At 45.3% G+C, this 22,742-nt stretch overlaps 2 protein-coding genes across 2 annotated transcripts; one reads left to right on the top strand and one right to left on the bottom strand.

The window, feature by feature from the left end:
• Positions 1–146: 146 nt before the first annotated feature.
• LOC125515099 (formin-like protein 7) lies at positions 147–16,409 on the top strand. The gene is given in 27 exon segments (XM_048680523.1): positions 147–636; positions 1,078–1,778; positions 2,351–2,569; positions 2,647–4,919; positions 5,012–5,132; positions 5,223–5,294; positions 5,574–5,672; positions 5,792–5,833; positions 7,916–7,996; positions 8,096–8,146; positions 8,237–8,318; positions 8,897–8,991; positions 9,818–9,889; positions 9,963–10,079; positions 10,266–10,334; positions 10,420–10,486; positions 11,955–12,060; positions 12,062–12,104; positions 13,420–13,837; positions 13,938–14,132; positions 14,222–14,447; positions 14,597–14,723; positions 14,805–14,900; positions 15,048–15,125; positions 15,517–15,577; positions 15,691–15,878; positions 16,042–16,409. Coding segments are annotated over 27 exon segments (5,907 nt in total). The 5' UTR covers positions 147–563; the 3' UTR covers positions 16,177–16,409.
• Positions 16,410–19,242: 2,833 nt separating this feature from the next.
• On the bottom strand, positions 19,243–21,477 carry LOC125515100 (purple acid phosphatase 2-like). Its single transcript, XM_048680524.1, has 3 exons — positions 21,024–21,477; positions 20,217–20,552; positions 19,243–20,108 (listed from the first exon to the last, which is right to left on the bottom strand). Exons 1-3 carry the CDS (start codon positions 21,405–21,407, stop codon positions 19,437–19,439), a joined length of 1,392 nt encoding a protein of 463 aa, XP_048536481.1. The 5' UTR covers positions 21,408–21,477; the 3' UTR covers positions 19,243–19,436.
• Positions 21,478–22,742: the final 1,265 nt, after the last annotated feature.

Genomic DNA, 22,742 nt, shown 5'->3' on the forward strand with positions numbered 1-22,742 from the left:
AAATCGAGATAATAAATTAAAAATTACTCCATTTTTAAAAGGAAAATAGAACAAGTGGAAAACCCTCAAAAGCAAGGGGGCAGAGTATAAAAGAAACACATAAACTAGATTAACAGCTGCGCCGGAAAACAATTAATCAATTAGTCAAACGCACATCGCTTCTGGTCGTCTTCCTGCCTCCCTCTCCTCGTCCTCCCCCTCGCCGAGCTTCTCCTCTCGCCATTTCCTCCCCGAATCACCGCCGCCCAAATCCACCGCGGCAAACCCCTCTCCCCCCGTGCTCGTCGAGCAATCCGGAGCCCTCCGTGCGAAGATTCCGCGGAGCAGGCCGCTGTCTCCCCCCTCGTCTCCGACTCTCCCGCCGTATCGCTGCGGCCAGCAGCCTGAATCTCGAGGCCGACCAGCTCGCAGGGGCTCCAGGGGCGGATAACGTTCCCTCTCGGCGTCCCTGCGGGTCGGCGGCCCGAATCCGTTGCTGGAGGGAGCCCGGGGGCTGCTGGAGCTCGCTCCTCCGGATAAGATCGGAGCAGGGATTGGTGGGGCTCGCTGGGTAGGGCCCGGCCATGGCGCTGTTCCGCAAGTTCTTCTTCAAGAAGCCGCCCGACGGGGTGCTCCTCATCACGGATAACATCTACGGTAAATGGAGATGGAGCTGTTTCCTCTGCGTTGCCGTTCGCCTGCTCTGCTTGCGTGCAGCAGACGACTGCATTTTTACTCGCATTTTTACACCCTGGCCGTTTTAGTAGAAGAAACAGGTTTGAAGGTTTCAGTTTGGTTGATCTGTTGCTGGTCCCAAGTAGTATAAGCAACTGAGCGTAGTTTAAATGTTGATTTGAGCTGCGGTGAGCAAGCACTAGCTGGTTTAGAGAAGGAATTTAATCAGAGAGTTTCCTCCATTTTAGCATACGCTTGTGTCTGCTTATCAGTTACCGCGTTTTAAACGAGGAAATCTGATAGATTCGTATCGCCTTGCGAACGATACCTCACTTCATTTTCAGTGGCTAAATAGCCATTTGAGAATTCAGAACAGAGTTGAGTATTAGCATGGCTGACACATGTCACTTGTATTTGTTTCAGTTTTCGATCATTGCTTCTCCTTGAATGCACCGGAAGAGGACCAGTTCGAGGCACACACCAGAGGCATCGCAGCACATCTTCTAGAAGACTTCCATGATCACTCATTCATGGTCACGAACTTCGGGACTCGGGCAGAGGAAAGCCGCTTATACCACATTTTATCCGAGTATGGCATGACTGTTTTGGACTACCCGGGCCACTACGAGGGGTGTCCACTTCTCACCATCGAAATGGTCCACTGCATCCTGAAGTCCAGCGAAAGCTGGCTCTCTCTGGGCCAGCACAACTTACTCATAATGCACTGCGAGCAAGGGTGCTGGCCTATCCTGGCTTTCATGCTAGCCGCTCTCTTGTTGTACCTGGGCCAGTATTCAGATGAGCAGAAAACACTGGATATGCTCTACAAACAATCATCTTCCGAGTTCTTGGAGATGTTCTCACCTCTAAATCCCATGCCTTCTCAAATTAGATACTTGCGGTATATTTCGATGAGGAATGTCATGCCTGAGTGGCCTCCCGCTGATAGAGCCCTCACACTGGATTGTCTGACTTTGAGGATGCTTCCTGATTTTCAAAGTCAAGGTGGTTTTTGTCCGATATTCAGGATATATGGTCCAGATCCACTCATGCCCCATGATCAGACTCCCAAAGTTCTTTTTTCAACCCCCAAAACTAGTAATCTTGTCCGTTTTAATTCACAGGTAATTGTTCATTTTCTGATAATCTATTTGAAGTGAATCTGCATGTCGTTAATTGTTAATGGCTTATTACTGGACTAAGGATTTAAATAGCTAGCTATAACTGCGTTTACTAGCGACTAGCGGGATAGCTTCAATTTCCTCCGCTCGATAGCTCCGCTACTCCATATAGATATAATATCATAATTTAGCATGGTAATTTTTAAATACGACTTTGCTAAAAGGCAAAAACATTAATTATAAGGTTAAACTAAAAGAGAAATATCAAGAGAGTTCAACTGTGCCTTTTTCATTACTCCAACATCCATATTTCTTAGTCAAAATGTACTTGATGTGATACATTTTTTGTTATGGTTATTCAATTCAACATCTATTAATGTATTGTATTGTTTACATTGTATATTAAAATTCTATTGTTGATAGTTTTCAATAGCTTTTTAGGACCTTGCCGCTAAGCTGTGAAAGTTGCGTAAAACCTTGTTACTGCATTGTCACATTAATTGGCTATCATGTTGATGATCTTCTGAAGTATATATAGTTTTTAATACTCTTAAACTGACCATTTATGTACTTAGGCAGATGAACGGGTGAACATAAACCTTCAATGTCATGTCCAAGGTGACGTTGTCATAGAGTGTAGCAACTTGTATGATGATCTAGATAGCGAGGAGATGGTATTCCGGATCATGTTCAACACCGCTTTCATCAGGTCAAACATCTTGATGCTCAGCCGTGATGAAATAGACATGTTATGGAATGCGAAAGATCAATTCCCGAAAGATTTTCGAGCTGAGGCAAGTGTTTAAATTAACTTGAGAACTAGCCTACTTTTTATACATGATTTTTTACCTGCAACTTGTGTTGATGCTAGGTTATCTTTTCTGACATGGATGCAACTACTTCGCTTGTTACGACAGAGCCTTTGAGTCATCAAGATAAACAAGGACTTGGTGTTGAAGAGTTTGCTAAAGTGCTAGATATCTTCAACCATTTGGACTGGTTGGATGGGGATATGGATACTGCACTGGACACACCCCAGAAAAGGTTCCAGGTTACTTCCCAAGGAAATATTAATGCATCTCCTCCTGATGAGCCTGAAACCTTTTTTGATACTCAAGAAGAACTTGGCTTTGATAATTTCTCTGGTGAAATCAACTCTTCTGCTCGTGTGCTGAAGCTTCAAAATCACTTTGGTATGCTTGGCAGCACTGAACTTAAACAAGGCCCCCCACATTCAAGTCCAACGGAAGTTCCATCCAAACCACATAGAATAGATTTGGATCCTTCACGAACAGAGCCTCCTCCGGTGTTGTTTTCACCATCAGAGGTTACAAAGCCAAAGGCTAGTGCTTCATCAGTAGCAACATCTTCAGTTACAGTTACACCCCAGCCTGTATTTTCACCAGTTCAACCGCAGCCACTGCCATCTGATTCTGCTGTGCAAATTTCATCAGAGGCATCAGCGACAACATCTGCAGGGAAGCCTGGTTCACAAACTCCAATACAGCATGAACCTTCACCTCTTATGGTAACTAAATCAGGATCATCAACATCTTGGATACCATCATGTGCACCTCCTCCGCTTCCTCCCCGACCGACCACTGTTTCATTAGCCCCTGTTCCCCCTACCTTACCCATAAATACTAGTACAAGTCTGATCAGTGTTTCCCTTAAATCAACCATGCCCTCCCCTTCACCTCCTCCAGAGCCATCAGCCTTTGCACAAGCTTTTGCAACGGAACAACTGGTTAAATCACAAGAATCTTCTTACGAGATTCTCAAGTCACTGCCTGATACTTCTACAGCTTCAGCTTCTTCAGTTTGTATACTAAAGGAATCTAGTACCCCTAAAGCATCTTCACTGGTGACGTTGCCTGCAATTCCTCTGAATTCAGACTCAGGGCCCTTAGTAACTCCAGTCACAAGATCAGATCTTAACCCAGCATCACCGCTCCCACCACCACCACCGCCACCTCCCCCTCCTCCTATAAAAGCAGCCACTGTGTATGAACAGGAGACAAGCAGGAAAGAAAAGGTTGCACCACCTCAGCTTCCACCCCCACCACCTCCACCAGCACTGCCACAAGCACCTTTTGAAAATGCTACACAGTCGTTTACTACGTATGAAATTTCTTCCCCACCAGTTCGATCTTCACCACCACCCCTGCCCCCACCACCACCTCCCTCATTGGTAAGCAGAAAAGAAACGGTTACACCAGCTCAGCCTCCTCCTCCGCCACCTCCACCAGCACTGCCACGAGCACCTTTTGCAAATTCTTCTACACAGTCGTTTACTGCGTATGAAATTTCTTCCCCGCCAAAGAAAGTTCGATCTTCACCACCACCACCACCGCCACCACCCCCCTCATTGGTAAAATCATCATTTTCTCCTCCACGTGCACCGCCGCCACCACCCCCACCTCCTCCACTACCTAATAACCATTTAGTTTCATCATCTCATCTGCAGTTTGCTGACAAAAAGGTCAGTTCAGCATCAAAATATGCGGTTCCATCACCTTTGAGCCCCAACTTTTCACAAACAGTTCCAAGGCTGCAAGCACCAACCATTCCACCACCACCTCCTCCTCCACCTCGAAGTAGCTCGTTGGTTTCTTCATCTCCATCCACAAGTGGTAGACATTTCATGGCTGCCCCTCATCCTCCCCCACCTCCCCCACGATTGCATACCATGGCATCTCATGTATCGGTGCCACCTGCACCCCCGTTACTCGTTGCTGCCCCTCATCCTCCCCCACCTCCCCCGCCATTGCATACCATGTCATCTCGTGGGTCAGCACCACCTGTACCCCCATTGCCTCCTCCGAAGCTAGCTGGGGCCAGCAATGCTTCACAAAAACAATCAGTAACCCGACCACCGCCACCTCCACCAGGCCCACCTCCTAAGAATTCTTCAAACTCTTTGCCAAGCAAAGGAACCGTTGTCAGTGCTGCCCCTCCCCCGCCTCCTACATTATCATTTGGTGCAAAGGGCCGCAGCGCAGTCCGGTCAAAAAGCCCTAGAGGTTTGCGTGCCAACCAGCCATCCAAGAGGACACCTCTGAAGCCATTACACTGGGTAAAAGTGTCAAGAGCAACACAGGGAAGCTTATGGGCAGATACACAGAAGTCTGATGAAGCATCTAGGTATCAAAATATTTTGTTGCGACATTCTTTGTTAATTAAAATAGCAATGGTCCGGGCACTTTGATATGTTAGTCCACACGTATGTTTAACAGGACTCCGGAGATTGATCTGTCTGAGCTTGAAAGTCTTTTCTCAGTATCCATGCCAAGTATGGATGCAAAACGGACACGCCAACGTCCTCCTGTTGCATCAAAACAAGAAAAAGTTCACTTGGTACTTATATCCCCAAGCAACTCTTCACTACTAAACAATGAGATGAAAACTCGAATGTTGAATAAATAATGTTGCACTTTTCTTCTGCAGATTGACCTCCAGCGTTCAAAGAATTGTGAAATTATGCTGCGGAACATTAAGATGCCATTGCCTGATTTGATGGTAACTAACTTCATGTTTAATTGAAGATGTTGTCTCAACATAGAAACTTTGTGAGAGTTATCAGGAGTTCTTGACAAGTAGAAGAATGTTGGCATTGTTGATGGTCTCGCTGAAAGAACAGAATAACTTACAAGTCATTTGACAAATCTGGTTAGGGGTGTATTGCCACATCTTAAAACGTATAGCCATAAATTTTACTGGAGATAAAGTCTTACTGTCTTCAATGGTGTTTGACAATTTAAGATGTAATGGTTATGCTGATCAGAATTTTTTTTCCAGGCTTCAGTGCTTACCCTTGATGATTCCATCGTTGATGGTGATCAAGTAGATTATCTGATAAAGTTCTGCCCAACTAAGGAAGAAATGGAACTGCTCAAAGTACAGCTCTACTGACTGTATTTCTGTTGGAAATGTCATTAGGCACTCATTATTCATGTTGTCGGAATTTCTTTCCATCGGTTCTCTATAGTGACTGAGCTTTCCTCCCACCTTTTCAGGGTTATACAGGCAGCAAAGATAATCTAGGAAAATGTGAGCAGGTCAGTGTTTTGCTGTGCTATTTTATTTTATTTCCTTTGGTGATGAATTCTGTCTGGTAAGCATTTAAAAACCGAACCGAATAGTTCACTTCAGGGGAGATCTGCATGATCTTAGTGGGAGGTAGGTCATAGAGCCTAGCTGTTTCACATTTAGGTGATATGCCAGGTTGCACTATGCATTGTGAAAAATTAAGATGCATATCTCCTGCTGGCTGTTTCTTGGGAAATTGCATGCTGAAACAGTCATTTCCGCAATATCTTTGCCGTTGCCAAATATAGCTAATGTACTAACAGGCCTAGTTTCAACATTATTATCCCCGGCCTCTGCATCATAGATGCATAAAGCCTCAGTTACTGCACCATTTATTACAACTCACCAACAGGTAGCCTAATCAAAATGTGAGATAGACCACAGATAACACCATCACAGGCCTAACAAAGAAGTGTGACATGTCACACATAACCATATCCTCAGTAGAGACCAAGAAGCCTATCACTGACAGGCCATCCAAACAGGGACATAAACTCCCTGGTAAATCACTCAGGCTTCTTTGCGCCAAATTCCACCAGGTCTTTGTGCCGCACCTTCTGTAACTACCCCCAGGACCGCAGCTGGCTGGTACATGGGAGAAACACCTGCATACTAGATTGACCTTTTTTTGTCAAACACAACACCATTTCTACATAGCCAAATGGACCAAAAAACCACTGCAGCCCCGACCCAAAAACATTTGAAATACTGAGGGGTGGTTTAATATTGAATGCTAAATTGACAGCACATCATGCTATGCGTGCTAATCCACAATCAAAACATAGATGTTGGTTGGTTTCCTGCTGAAAGCAAAAAGTGCATCGCGTGTCCCCTGCCATTCCGTTTAATCAAATTGCCTTTTGCGAGGATAATTCCCTGGCATAGAAATGAGAGGAACACCTTGATTTTAAGTGGTAATCTGAGTCGTCATAACCGTTCTTCGACCTGAAACATACACACATATCTGTTGAAGCCGAATACATGGAGTGCACCGAAAAAATTCCAGTGGTATGCAAATCCCACCTAATGAGTCCCTGTTCTTGAGATAGTTGCACCTCTGCCACCTTCAGGACAAGGGCATTCTGATCAACCAAAATGCTGACCAATGAGCGCCCGACTGAAGTCCATGAGTGGGTTTGCCACCCCAAGAACAGAGGCAACTGTGGCATCCTTATGCCACACAATGTTGAATAACTGGGGGGTACGCAGTAGAAAAGGAAGTGTCCCCTAGCCATTTATCTTCTCATATTCTCACTGATTATGAGCCAAATTGAAGAAAGGCTTCTTTAAACCTCATGAGACCCTTCTGGAAGTGGGAGTCCATTGGTTTGGCTTACCAATGAAAATATTTTTCCCCCAATCATTATTAACTCCAAAAGTGGATGCCAAACCCTGTCCTCTGCTATTTTTTAGTATCTAAATCTTGAATACTGAGACCAGTTTGGTCCTTCTGGGTACATAAAATTCCTCACCTCACTAATTGGTATTTTCTCCTGTGCTGATCCAATTGCCAGAAAAGGTGAGACTGATAAAAGTCAAGTCTCTTCCTGACCCCTTTCAGGATCTCTAATAAGGACATCATAAAGACCGGTAGACTACACAGCACGGATTTAATAAGGACTAGGTGGCTGCCATAGGATAAGTTTTTAGACTGCCAACCACTAAGGCACTTTTCAGGACGGTCTGCGGTAACTTTCCAATCTTGGTTACGAAATTTGTGATGAATGGATGGGAATGCCAAGGTACTTAAAGGGAATGAGCCCAAACCACAGCCAAAAAGCTGCGCGTAAGCTCGTTCTCCTTAGCCTTCCTGAACAGTAAAAGGTTCGCTCTTATGGAAATTTATCTTCAAACCGATAATTGTTCAAACACCCTCAAAATTAGCTTCATATTGACAGCTTTGTCCAAATCATGGTCCATATAAGGGATCATGTCGTCACCATACTTACAAAATAGATGGTCCATCATCAACTAATTGTGGAATGAGACATTGTTCGTTTTGAAAACACTAAAGCAATAACTTCATTGTTGACTTTCTTCTGTGTTTCCAGTTCTTCTTGGAAATGATGAAAGTGCCAAGGGTGGAGTCAAAACTGAGAATCTTATCCTTTAAGATAAAGTTTCTTACACAGGTCAGAATAACATCACATCCTTGTAAATTCCTTATCTCTATGGACTATCCTGACTGTTCTATTTAAGCCATTGCTGAATCCATATATATGTTGTTTCAGGTTGCAGACGTGAAAAATAACTTGAATACCATTAATGATGTTGCTGAAGAGGTACATAGCAGTCAGTTTATCTGGAGTCTTTGACTCTTCTTCTTTGAGATGTTGTGTATACATTGTTCATGCATGATGTTGCTTGGCCAGGTTAGGAACTCTGACAAGCTTAAGCGAGTGATGCAAACAATTCTTTCCTTGGGGAATGCATTAAACCAAGGAACTGCAAGGGGTGAGTCAGCAAACCCAGTGTAAGATTGTTGTATTTACCACATGATTTTCCAAATGAACGACCTAAGATGGATAAATGTAGTGCACATGTTTTTTTTATGTCGATCAATATCTTATTTGAATTTTATTATACATAGCGCGCCAGAAGAAAATGTCATTTAAAATAATTTTGGATCATTTACTGGTGGAAATATAGCTAGGGGTTAAGAACTGGAACAATATTGCACTGCACAACTTCAACTATGACATACTGATTTCCAAATAAGATAGCCAACTTTACTATAGCTAGTGTATGTTGCTCTGCCATCTTATCTAAACTCAACTCGTTTGGGGAAAAGAAGCCAGAAAATCCGGAATATCATGCGACAGAAATCAGTTCAACTGAAATTTTTGTTACTATTTGGGACAAGACTTTAAGTTGTATTCAGGCGTTAACTGGATAGTCAACAATAGTGTAAAGCCAAAAAGGCACAATCTTGAGAATTTGTTTATAAGGAACCTCGTAAAATCAATAGTGAACTGTTGATCCATGATCCTGTTTTTCAGTTTTTTCTTCTTCTAACAAGTGTGCCTTTTCAGGTTCAGCCGTTGGATTTAGATTAGATAGTCTTCTTAAGCTCATTGATATACGGGCACGAAACAATAAGATGACTCTCATGCATTATTTGTGCAAGGTATGGTACTTAATTTCAGCTATTTTCTCCTTGATCATGTTCTCTTATCATAAGATTCAAAGTTTTGGATATCGTCTCTTCTTTTTATTTGCTCTTTCTGTTTGGGAGGCGAATTGGTGCATAGTACTACAAATTTCGCACACATGCATGCCTGTATTCCCAAGATTTGGGCCCTTATAGATCCGGTCTACCAGTGTTGTGCTTACTGCTTAGTGATGTCATTCCAATCACATTATGAGTTATTGATCATTTTTTAAGGAAGAGAAAGGGTAGCTACTATTAAAGTCCTCTTCCTCAGAAGCAGCATTTTGATCAACTGCATCCATTAGTGGGATGATCAGTTCTTTATTTGCAATGACTGTGTGCTCTGGTTGATCAGTGTTCAGGGACCTTCTGTTGTTTCTTCTACAGCAGTGACAAAGACTGCTGTTTGTAGTTTCTCAAAAGAAAAAGACTGTTGTTTCTCCTACAGCAATGACAATCTGTTGATCAACTGCACCGATTAGTGGGCTGGACAGTTCTGCCCCTATAAGGTGTTCCACCTATTGTGGGCCCCTTCCAATAAAAGACAGACATCAATCCATGCTGATGGCGTGGGGTGGTGTTTTTCTTTTCTTTCGGTTGTAATCGTGGTCTTTCTTGGGCTTTTGCTTCTTCGATGAAAAAAAAGAAGTATAGTTGTTTCTTCAAAAGAAAGTGTGGACAGATTGCCTTGCTTTCAGTATGTCCATGTGAAGTTCTTATCATGAAACTGATACCATTGTGCTAGCCTCTGAGAATGTGCACTTTATCAATGAACTTTCATCGAGATTTGTTGCTTCCACAGGTTCTTGCAGGCAAGCTTCCTGAAGTTCTTGATTTTGTTAAGGATCTTGCGCATTTAGACCCCGCCACAAAGGTAGCTCATATCTTAATGCTAGATCCATTCTAGTAATTTATGTCTTCTTTCTCACCACATCATGGACAAACAGATCCAATTGAAAGACTTGGCGGAGGAAATGCAAGCGATAACTAAGGGACTGGAAAAGGTTGAGCAGGAACTGGCAACATCTGAAAAAGATGGTCCAGTGTCTGAGACGTTTTACAAGGTCAGGGCGTCATTCATTTCTGCATAGGCTGGACTTTAGATATATTTGTTCATTGTTCACTAATTGTATAACAACGCGTTTAGGAAAAGCATGGAGACAACCTTACTAACTACGGCACCAACTAGCCATTCAGTTAACTACCATTAGCATATCAATTGCACTACTCAACAAGAGTTTTTGTTTCAGAAACTGAAGGAATTTCTGGCTGATGCCCAAGCTGAAGGGAGGTCATTAGCTTCGCTTTACAGTACAGCGGTATGCCTGGACTAGCAAGCTGTCAATATCTTGCTGCACACATCATGCTGTGTTCCATGCTAAATTTTATTTATTTTGCTTTTAGGGCAAAAGCGCGGATTCTCTAGCACATTATTTTGGTGAAGATCCTGTGCGGTGTCCATTTGAGCAAGGTATTTTCTTCTGAGCTGAACAGCTTGTTTATCCTGCAAATATACAAAAGCATGTCTTAATGGGTCCGAACAAAAAGGAAGATGAGAACTGTTCATTTTACAAGACATGTGAGAAAAAGTTCCATGGGACATGGGCTTCAAAAGTTATTCCCATTGCACTCATCATGTTTCAACTAAGACATACTTTATTCCCAAACAATTTATTACTTGTTGAATTATCGTCATGGTTTTAGTTCAAAAACCACGACAATAATTATGGACCGGAGGGAGTATTAATCGCCCTTCCCTGGTTGTGTCAATCTCACCAACTCATTTACACTTGTAAAAGTCTGGTTTGACAGAAAATCATCATGAGTTCCTGCAGTCCTCAGTCTGGTCGAGCCTTAAGAACCACCTTTGGCTGAGACTGTAATAATTGCATCAACCAAATCATTGGACCAACACTGGTCGACATTAAATGTCCCTAACAGCTTATGCTATTTCCCCCTTTCATGGAAAAAAAGATAAATACTGTAGAAACCAATCTTCACCAACACAATACTGGTCGAATTATTCACAGCAGCATGGTTTCCCCCTTTTTTTGTGGACAGTTGTCTCCACTCTGCTAAGCTTCGTGAAAACTTTCGAGCGGGCGCATGCCGAGAACCTCAGGCAGGCGGAGGCGGAGAAGAAGAAAGCCCAGATGGAAGCCGAGAGAGAGAAGGCGAAGGCAGCTGCCGCTCACAAGAAGGCGGGGTCGCCGGAGCCAGGGGTTTCCGACCGATGACTGACCCGTCGTCGAAACTTAGACATGGCTGATTTCCACTAATTTCTTACCGTGTGAAAGTGGAGGCCAGGAAGACAAAGCTCCGTGTAAAAAGAAAGTCACAGGCAGTAGTGCATACCAATGTGGAAAATGTGATTGATAGGTAGACTTGATATAGCGACGCGTTTAGCACGTAGCCGTATAGTGCACTGCTGCTCACTGTCCATATAGGGAAGTAAAGCTCATACAGTTTTGTACCGCTGCTCACTGTCCATAGGGAAAGAAGTTGGTACATACATATGTTGTATATTTTGGGGGGGTTTCCCCCTGGCGACAAACAAATTTTGTAAATGGTTCCTTCCATACGTTTACAACTATGTACATTTCCCATGTGTCGCTGTTTGTACGATGTGATGTAACATTGTTAGTACTAAACTAAGCAGTCAGAAACCGTCCATATTTACATGATTATTATTACATCCCCTGTGCAACTTTTTTGTTATTGCGAAAATATTTTCGATCTATTCATCTTCAATCATGGCAGTATAATGAACATCCTGATCTGTGTAAACCACATAGCGACGACTAAAAGCACTGAAGCGGTCAAATCTTCCTAAATCTGTCGGACCGGCCTGGTAATTCTGTTCATCATGCACATTTTCTTCCATACGAGCATCTAGGACCAGCGGCTCTACTCTCTTCACTGTCGTATTATGCAGTGAAGTTTAAACAACCCCTCTCAGCTCTTTCGTAGCATATCAATCTTTGCAAACTTTGACCAAGGCATAAAGAAAAATATCTACACCCAGAATACCAAATACATACATACAATTAGATACATGATGAAGCATATTTTCATATTGTGTATGTTTGGTACTACCGTGGATACATATAATTTCCCCTCTAAACTTGGTCAAATCTGCAAAGATTTGACTTTCATAAATATGTATATGCACTGCATCATTGAATGAAGGGATTATAATGCAATCTGTTTTTTTTAATTTTTTTTTGAAAAAAAATGGAGAGAGCGCAAGGCACACGGTACTCTCACTTACGCCAGGTCTAAAAATAATCTACTACGTAGGCGAAAACAAACACTTTCGATCTCGTGGTCCACGGATCGCTCTTTCCCGTAAAACAAAAACAAAAAGAACGGAGCCAAACAAAAGACGCTCATCCATTCCAGACTCCTCGACCTCCACGCTATCCATCCTACCGCTAGTCCGGCGACAAACAACACTGCCCGCCCTCTCAGCACAGCCCGCACGCAAACAACGCGTCTCACCGACTAGTGGCCCCGGACCACCCCCGTCCCACCAGCCAGCCTCAGGCACACGACTGCGCGGGCAGGCCTCCGCGTGCGCGTAGCGGGCTGCAGGCGCCGTCCAGGTAGAGGATGACGCATGCTACAAGGGGAGCGGGCGCGTCCCGATCGGACGGCTGCGAACGCAACCGCGGCCGATATATACCTCGCCCCGCGCCACACTCCAATGGCGTCCGCCGCATCCACCTCCGCCTCCGCCGCCGTCGCCGTCGCCTCCCGCCTGCTCCTGCGCCGCGCGCCGCACCTGCTGCGCCGCCTCCCCCGCGCGCGCCCCGCGGCCTCGTCGTCTCATCCGTCGTCGTCGTCGTTCGGCGCCGCCGCCGTTCTCCGACGCCCGCTCGGGCACCGCGCCAGGATGGGCCACACCTCCGCCGCGGCGTCAGCTGTCCCCGCGCTCGGGCTCACCAAGGCCAACGCCGTCGAGCTCCCCCAGGTGCGTGCCTGCTGCTTCCCTGTTTTCGTGCGAGCGAGTTGGATCAGGATGCTTGCTTCAGTAGACAGTGGTAGGACTGTGGAAGTAGTCCTTTCAGTTGCCGCGAGTCGATTGATCTAGTCTCGACTTTAGTTAGTGCAAACACTGACGAGCTGCTAGATCGAGATCGAGTTAGTGTGCCCCCATGGAAAATCAATCGGACGCTGACGACGCTTACATCAGTAGTAGGACTAGGAGTATGCCGCGAATGCATTGATCTAGACTTCCTCTTTTTAGTTGATAAACACTGATGAACTGCTAGATCGGGATCAGCTTAGTCTTCTCCCATGGAAAATCTCGTGCCCGTTTAGATTTTAGTATCTGCTCCGGCGATGTAGAGTAACTGCTTTCACTACCAGTGAGCTCAACTGTGTATCTTCCATGTCCTGTAGGTTGCTTTCACCGGCAAGGACATTGAATTCTCCGACTGGAAGGGCGACATCCTCGCCGTCGCGGTCACGGAGAAGGATCTGTACAAAGGCTCAGACTCCAAATTTGAGAATGCTGTGCTGAAGAAGCTCGACGCCCAGCTCAGTGGTCTCCTGTCTGAGGCCTCAGCCGAGGAGGATTTCACCGGGAAGGCCGGGCAGTCGGTGGTTCTCCGCCTCTCTGGGCAGGGCTTCAAGAGGGTGGCTCTGGTTGGCCTCGGCCAGAGTGCCCCATCCACCGCCGCGGCTTGCCGGGGTATCGGTGAGTCCGTTGCATCGGTTGCCAAGTCTGCTCAGGCTAGCAGCGTTGCTATTGTCCTTGCATCCCCAGCTGGGATCCAGGAAGGGTTCAAGCTCAACGCTGCCGCGGCAATCGCTTCTGGTACTGCAATGCTCTTGTGCATATTTTCTTTTCTTTCATTACGATAGTTATCAAAGGTTTTGACTTGACGCTGGATGGTCTCTATCTATTTGAATTCCAGGAACCGTGCTTGGCTTGCATGAGGACAGCAGATTCAAGGCTGAGTCAAAGAAGGTGCATCTTAAACAAGTAGATCTTATTGGACTGGGTTCTGGTTCAGAGCTGGACCAGAAACTTAAGTATGTGAATGATCTTTCCTCGGGCGTGATTTTCGGGAAAGAGCTTGTCAACGCACCTGCAAATGTCCTTACCCCTGGTCAGTAACTCTTCAGTCAATCACAGACTTCATAGATACCGTTACGATGTTTGGTTTATCATTACAATCCTGACATGCTGTCCTTTCAGCTGTACTTGCGGAGGAGGCATCAAAGATTGCTTCTGAATACAGTGATGTATTCACTGCCACAATATTAGATGTAGAGAAATGCCAGGAGCTAAAGATGGGCTCCTACTTGGGAGTTGCTGCAGCTTCTGCAAATCCTCCTCACTTCATCCACTTGTGCTACAAACCCGTTGGCGGCAATGTCAAGAGAAAGCTGGCTATTGTTGGGAAGGGTCTAACTTTTGACAGGTTTGTACAGCTCTGCATATTTTATGGGTTATTACAGTACTGGGTTAATATTTCATCTTCAATATGCCTTCTCATGCTGGTAGAATGCAGTGATATTAATAATTGATGACTGTTATATCTGAACACACGATTCACCAATTTATCTGCAGTGGAGGCTACAACATTAAGACTGGACCAGGCTGCAGTATTGAACTGATGAAGTTTGACATGGGAGGTTCCGCAGCAGTATTTGGTGCAGCAAAAGCTTTGGCCCAAATCAAGCCTCCTGGAGTAGAGGTACTTCAGTTTTCAGTTACTTGCATCAGCAACCTTTTTGTTAATTTTATTCGTATTTGCTAATGATTTCCTTCCTCACAGGTTCACTTTATTGTTGCTGCCTGTGAGAATATGATTAGTGGCACAGGAATGAGACCTGGTGACATTTTGACTGCCTCTAACGGGAAGACAATTGAGGTATGTTTCTTCTGATCATCCTAAAATACAAGAATATGCGTGGTGCATGGAGCATTGTGTGATGCCTATCCTTGTTTTCATGGTCCAGTTTGCCCACTGGTTTTCATTCAACACTGTATTCATTTGCACATTATTATGTTCCTGTAGGTAAATAACACTGACGCTGAAGGGAGGCTTACGCTTGCTGATGCTTTGGTCTATGCTTGTAATCAAGGTGTTGACAAGGTAATGAATTGCTTCTCCGGGCATCATATTCTGTTCATACAGATTTAGCTGCTTTGATGATTGCTGTAGAAAACTTTAAGTGGAATATCAATCGGACATTGTTGTTGTACTTGTAATGCTGATATGTTGAAAAAGCTGTACTGCTCATAAAACTCATATCCTTGTTCAACATCGTGGGACACTACTTTATTTGCTTGGTCTACTTAGAGAAGCCTTATTCCGTTTTGGTGTGCCATATAAAGATTCATGCATTGCACAACAGACATAAACAATCAATTATGCTTATCATATCTGTTGGAAGATGATTTTAGACTAGAGAAGTGTTGTTCATTAGTTTGCTTTCAGCTTTTTACCGAGTTGCCTTGCGACTTACTGTAATTATGACATGCAGATTATTGATCTGGCAACACTAACTGGTGCCTGTGTTGTTGCACTTGGGCCTAGCATTGCTGGTAAGCTCAAACTAACATTGTCTTCTCAGCCTACTTCAGTTTTTCTGTGCTTTCCTAGATGGAAATAGTGGAGTATTCCGCAGTCTTGCATACTAATGGACATGTCTCTTCAGGAATCTTCACACCAAGTGATGAACTAGCCCAGGAAGTCACCGCTGCATCTGAGTTATCGGGGGAGAAGTTCTGGAGATTGCCCATGGAGGAAAGCTACTGGGAACAGATGAAGTCTGGTGTGGCCGACATGGTCAACACCGGTGGCCGACAGGGCGGCTCAATCACCGCTGCCCTGTTCCTTAAACAGGTATAGCATCTCTTTGGCATTCTCGGTCCTTTAAAAACAGTCGAGCTCACAAGTAATAAACCAAAGCATCCACATTTGTGAATTGAAAAAGAGAGTTGCCACAGAACTAGGTTCAGTCTTCCTCTGGCAGACCTGACAGAACTCTAATATGCTTGTCTTGCAGTTTGTCGACGAGAAGGTTCAGTGGATGCACATCGACATGGCGGGGCCGGTGTGGAACGACAAGAAGCGTGCCGCCACAGGATTCGGCGTGTCCACCTTGGTGGAGTGGGTCCTCAAGAACTCATCATCATCCTGAATGAACATCCCCCCTGATTTCCATTGGTTCTGATACTACGTCGGAAGGAAGCAACCCGAGTGGTGTTCAACATCATCTGTACCAGGGAAAATTAATGGATTTTATTTGCTTTTGGCTGGCGTATGGACTATGGAATGGAGCGATATAATAAGGAAGGGTTTCATGGAGGAAAATAAAACAGAATGTCGTTGAACACTTCCCTTGAAAGATTAAATGGTGTTTCATCGTTTTCATGTTGTGCCTGTGATTTGGCCCGTGTTGTTGAATTCTGTCATGTCGTGCAATGCGATCCTGGCCTGAGTGTCTGCCTCTCTGAATTGCTTGTTCGTATGATATGCGATTGGTGCTTTTAAGCAGTCACTGCTGAGAAGAACCTGGGTAGATTTGTTGGCCGATGGCAGAAGTTTTCGCCAGAACCAGAGGTTTTGGCTCGGTTGTCTCTGGTGTTGGCGTTGTGTTGATCTTGCTGCGTTTACCTCCTCGAGTTGGGAAACCTCTGAGCTCTAACTCGTTCTTGATCAATGGTCGTTGTGCCATAGAAATTGCTCCTCATGTGGTTGCTAGAGTCAGTGTTCGTGTTGCCACAAGAAGGATAGATACTTGCAGACAAATGGGTCTTGCAGGTAGACCCTCGATGCTCTTTTGGTCTGATATATACTGTAGAAATTTGAGTTACCTTTTCGCACAGATTTCCTCACCCTTTTTCCTTTGCGCTGGATCTGGATGACAATGCTTTTTTTTTTTGCAAGAGTTTGTATGCATGCAAGTACTTTTTAGTCTCTCCATCGCCCCATCTTTTCTCAAGCTCACCATGAACTTACAGTGAAGATTAAGGTATTCGCATGGTTGCGTATTAGTGACCCTTTAAATACAACAGATGGGCTACTGAAGTGACACTCGCATGTTAATGATGATCAACATTCAACACCATTGTGTCCTTTGTCCGAATCATGAATATGAAGACAAGGATTATCTATTCTCCATGTGTTACTCTTAGCAAGCATTCGCAACTAGGAAGAATAATTAAGACAAAAGTATAACCATAGCTTTAAGATTCAGGGTCCCTATTCAACCCTCATGCCAGAACTCATAAATTTGGGGTTTGGTATTATGTCACTCCGTCATCCACTCCTAGTATTATTTTTATTTGAAATGACAGTTATCCTATATTCATTAAGAAGAAAAGAGTTGCTCAGTTAATTGAGGAAAACCGAGCGAAAACCAGGTTGCCCAGTTCATTATGGAGAACCAGGCGAAAATCATCACAACCACTGGGCGGCACACATATGAAACCTTACACACACCACTACAAAGAGGGTCTTGCTGAGACAGCACGCAGGCGTCATCGTCATCACTCCTCCCCTAGACGCATCATTGCCATCCCTAAACCCCGAGCAAACAACTCCAACTTCGCCGTAGACGACCTTCAGCTCAACCCACACTGAAGAGGCCGTGTGGAGATGCATGAAGGTCCGCGCCAAACCTAGCCACCGGTGACCAGACAACACAACTCCGACTCTAAAGAAGAACCATGAAGGAGAACTAGGCACAGCTGGCGTCGCAGAAGATCATTGACCGGACCACCTGCTGTTTGTCATCTTATACCACCGGGGCCCCGCCACCGTAGCTTCGACTTCAGAGCAACAAACCAGCCAGACGATCCTGCAGACACGTCGGAGAAGAGCCAACTATCACAACCATAGCCACGTCTCTCCTAGTATTATTATAACACAATGCTTTAGGCCAATATAGGTGAAGTGACATGCAGTTGATGTGTCGCACATCACCAGAAAATTACACCACAACATATAATCAAACATCAATCTTTAGAGTATATTCATCTGACCATCAATAACAAATTTTCTCTCCCTTGTCATCAATAATATTATGGAGCTACTCAAAACACATCATAGTGAAGATAATTTGTGGGATATGAATATGATGAACAATCTGAACATATAAATCATTCACCAATAAAAGACAAAGCATCAACAACTAGACATAATAAACACTAGTAAATGATCACGGTAATAGATTTATAATAATTACTCATAGGTGGTCATGGAGATGGAGATCAGGCTGCTGTCGTAGATGGAGATGGTGATGATGAAGCGGATAAAATTGATCACAATGATTCCTTGGTGTTGAGGATGATGGCGACTTTAAATTCCCTCGGCCAGAGGTGACGGATCCAGCGGAATCATCCCCTACGGGCAGTGACAGAGCTTCCTTAGGGCCAACCTGGGCCATGCCCCCCCCCTAACTTCTGTAGTTTTGTTATATTATTTGCACATACAGACATGAATGATGGAGTTCTGTCAAATCTTTGAGTGAATGGCCCCTTCTACATGGGTTAGCCCTTCCTATAATTCTTATCAAGCTCCGTCGCTACCTACGGGAGAGAACCTAATATGCGGTGGCGGTCGCCACTGCATATTAAAATCACAAAAAATATATGGTGTGCCCGGAGGATGAAGGGGTGCCTGCCCCGAAGTGGAAGTCCCAAGGCACCCAGGTGGGCCCTAGGTGGTTGCTCCAAGCGCTCAGGGGTGCCTGACCTGTCCGTCTGGCTCTCTTAGGTGCGGCCCTCTTGCTAATACTAGCTCCTTTTTTACCACATTTCATTGTAGTATTTTTTGTTGGATTTTTCAGTCCTTCAAAAAACTCTTTCTCACCGAATCTTCTCCTAGTTCTAGCTTTTGTAGATTCTTTAGCTTCCCCCTTTGCTAATTTTTGGCTGAATATGTATGATAAAAGAGAAAATTATCTTGTAAAATAGTGATGAAAAATGCACACATCATTTGTAATGAGTGAAAAGTCAATATTAACCTGACATGTTTTTTTTGTAATTCAACCCGACAAAGTTGTTGATAACCTATTCTTACCTTCTAAGAGGTAATAACGGATACGAGCAATTAGATTGTACTATCCCCGTTCTAAAATGTATGACATTTTGATAGACGTTTTGGTAGTGATGTTTTAGCTGAACTAGCCTACCAAAACGTCATATATTTTAGAATGGCGGTAGTAGAAAACAAATAGCTCACATTATTTGGGAGTAGCATCTTAAACCTTTTCTCACAAGAAACTCATAACTTTATTCAACCATCTGCATTAGGAGGGACGAGACTTGCCTGCTCCCCTATACATCAATTTTACACATCAGTTTTGGAAAGTAGATGCATATACATACTCCTATATGGCAACAATCCGTCGGCCTTATTACCAGCAAGTAATATGCTTGATTACATAGAAACAAATCAACGGGAGTCGTCGTGGTTGGGCATGTAGTAGCGGTTGGTGAACCACACGGTGTCGGCATCAACCTTGACGCCGTCGGCGTTGCGGTACCAAGCGTAGTAGGCGTGCGTGCGGTTCTTGATGTCCAGCACGGCATGCCCAAAGCTAGCCTCCCGGAACGCCGAGTAGCTCGGTTGCGGCTCCGTCATGCTGTCGGCAAGCCCCTCGATGTTGCCGCCGTCGCCGATGGTCATGTACACAGGCGCGCGGCGGTCCCGCACCGGCTTGCACCTCCCGTCTGTGATGTTGTACTTGATGTTGGACACCCGGTGGCTGCGCTCATACGCGTGCACGTGCCCGGCGAAGACGAGGTCGACCCTGGCGTCGACGGCCCACTGCTCGAACTGCACACGCATCGGCTCGCCCTCCATGTAGTGGAAGTTGTAGCTGTTGTACCACGGCGAGTGCGACGCCACGATCAGCCACGGCGTCTCGCTCCGGTTCACGCGCTTCAGCTCCGCCTCCAGCCACTTGTACTGCGGCGTGTACTTGCCGAACGCGGAGTAGGAGGACAGTATGATGATGTGCGCGGAGGCGAGCTTCACCGAGTACCAGTAGGGCTCCGGCGAGCCGCTCGACCGGTGCGGCGTCGGGTACCGATGGCTGAAGGGTTTGAACGGCGTCGTCTCGCCCTTCAACCATGCATGCAAACAATGATCATGTCATGACTGAGTGAATAACCCGCATATCAACAAGAACGTACATATGATCGATCGGTTTGAATCCATGGAGGAACTTACGAGCTCCGGGGCGTAGTCGACCTCGTGGTTGCCGGTGACCCAGATCCATGGCTGGTAGGCGACGCTGCGCTCGGAGAAGCGGCCCCATGTGTCCCAACGATTGTTGTCGTGGAGGGGGTGTTTGTCGGCGTAGGAGAGGTCGCCCATGAAGAGCACGGCGTCACCCCCTGTGGCCTCGTAGTGGGTCAGTGTGCTGTTGGAGTCGGACGTCTGGCCCAGGTCGCCGATGAGGCCCATCCGGAAGGGTACGTCCGGGCCGGGCTTGGGAGGGGTGGTGAACCAGAAGGTCCGCACTGTGTGGCCGAAGCCCATGGCGTAGTAGTACTTGGTGCCATGCTGCAAATTAATTAACGCAAGTACAGCTCAAAAAAAATTAACGCAAGTTTCTATTAAAAAAAACCCCGCAAAGGCCACTTGAATTCTATATATCTAATAGTGTCACCCCCACTGACTTACTTAGATCAATATGCAAACATGTAACCTCTTCATACAACTATGAAAGAGATAAATCACACCTTAACAAGCAATTATATATGAAAAAATACCCACCACAACATTCAACCATGGTCCCCGCCAAAAAAATTCAACCATGCAAGGAAAAATGTTTTCATTCAATTATCCTACTTATATTCAATAAACATTATCACAATTATAACTAATTAAATATAGTAAGTTATATTTTTTATTCTGGTTTTTATTTAAGTTAAATTTAATGATCTAAACGCTGAGAGTACCAACTAATTAAAAAAAAGCGCAATTCAGCTGTGATTAGTGAGTTGCAGTGTGTATGTGTGTGAGTGAGTTCACCTCCAGACTGGTGAGCGTGCAGTGGTGGATGAACCCGGAAGTATAGTTGTGGTACTTGTAGCGCGTGTGCGTGCCCTCGGCTGCCATGTCGAGCCTGCCCATGGCGCGGCCGTACATGACGGTGCTGTTGCCGACCTCGTCGACCGTCACCCACGACACCGTCATGGCCGTGCCGGCCTGGTCGCCCAGCGTGACGTGCACCTGCTGGGGCGCGTTGTGCCCGGGCGGCACGGCGAAGACGTCGGCGTCCAGCGGCATGTCCTCCGCCGCCTCCAGCCTCCGCCGGTACGCGCTCGTCACCCCGCGCGCCTCGGCCTGGACGAGGAGCAGCCCGGCGAGCACGAATGCGGCAATGAGGCAATGGTGACGCCGAAGAGCACCCATGGCCAGAGGTCGGTCGACGAGAGCACGCACGTTGTGGCACTGTGTTGTCTGCTGCACATAAATCGCCTCCTGCCAGGCCCATTATATCATGGTGAACAATGCAGCATGTGCTGGGTTAACGATTTGCAATGATGGCATGACGACGACGGGTATGGATCGAGCTTGCGATTCCAGCCTCAAATGTCACTCTCCCGGCCAGCCTCAAATGTCGTACAAATTTAAATTTATCCCCAAAATGCTAGATTTATGGGATTTTCTTACAGAGTTAATCTACGGGCTGATATGTCCTCTTTCTATTGGTCCCTGAAAACCGACCATGGGGTGCCCCACGTCACCTCCGTAGATTTAATCTGTAGAAAATCTACCGTATATGTACTATCATTTATTGCATTTACCTGGTGGATGGATAACAACAGATATCGTATATGTGGAAAATCTATCCACGTCGTAGCACTTATCGGATAACAACACTGGGAGGTCGACGTGGATGGAGAGAGTGGGTGATTTTCAGTCTATCTATTTGTTAACCTGCTGAATTTTTCTCGTATATTTTGTCACGTGGGGAAATTAAACATAGGAAACCCATCTCGGCTGAATAGGCCCAGAGGGCCAAACGACAACTCTATCTATCTAATTTTGAACTAGAACCTGGACACTTATTTTAAAACAAAGGGAGTATCTATCTATCAATCAATCAATCAATCTATCTATCTATCTATCTATCTATCTATCTATCTATCTATCTATCTATCAATTTCGCGCAAAAAAAGATCTATCTATCTACGAGGACTTGTAAAACCTAACAACCGGTTCCTCCCTCTCAACAAATGTCGTCCCCTCCCCCCTCATGCTCTCTTTCCCTTGTCACTGCTAGAGACCACCCGACACGGGTCAATGAAGGTGGCAACGGGCAGGTCTTGTAGCCGGCAATGGGATGTGATCTATGAGCGACGACTTGGGTCAGAGGGTATGGTTGTGTGATGTTTTCGGCTAGTATGGTGATCACCAGTGGCGAGACGTCGATGGTCTTGATCCCATTCGCAAATACGCGGACAACAGTTGTGGCCTTCTGCGTCCCAACGGATACGGGAGCGTGGATGGTGTCATGGTCCTGCGCTGCTAGGGTGTTGTACCCCAACATTATATACTCCACCATATATATATATTTAAGAAAAGAAAGGAAAAAAACTCAGGCCCATCCCAGCTGCTCCTAATCATGATTGTTCACACGTCCAGCTTGTTGTTTTGCTTTTGAAAGTAGAAATACGAATGTACGTAGAAGCAGATAGTTTAGTTAAATTCTCTCTAGATTTTGCTCCTGGTAGACATGTATGG

Source organism: Triticum urartu, chromosome 6, assembly GCF_003073215.2.
Source record: "Triticum urartu cultivar G1812 chromosome 6, Tu2.1, whole genome shotgun sequence".
NCBI classification, from domain to species: Eukaryota; Viridiplantae; Streptophyta; class Magnoliopsida; order Poales; family Poaceae; genus Triticum; species Triticum urartu.

Coding starts and splice junctions, on each gene's coding strand:
- LOC125515100 (XM_048680524.1), bottom strand. CDS start 21,407: ATGGGTGCTCTTCGGCGTCACCATTGCCTCATTGCCGCATTCGTGCTC. Junction 20,553..21,023: donor GCACGCTCACCAGTCTGGAG/GTGAACTCACTC, acceptor ATTAATTTGCAG/CATGGCACCAAGTACTACTA. Junction 20,109..20,216: donor TCGACTACGCCCCGGAGCTC/GTAAGTTCCTCC, acceptor GCATGGTTGAAG/GGCGAGACGACGCCGTTCAA.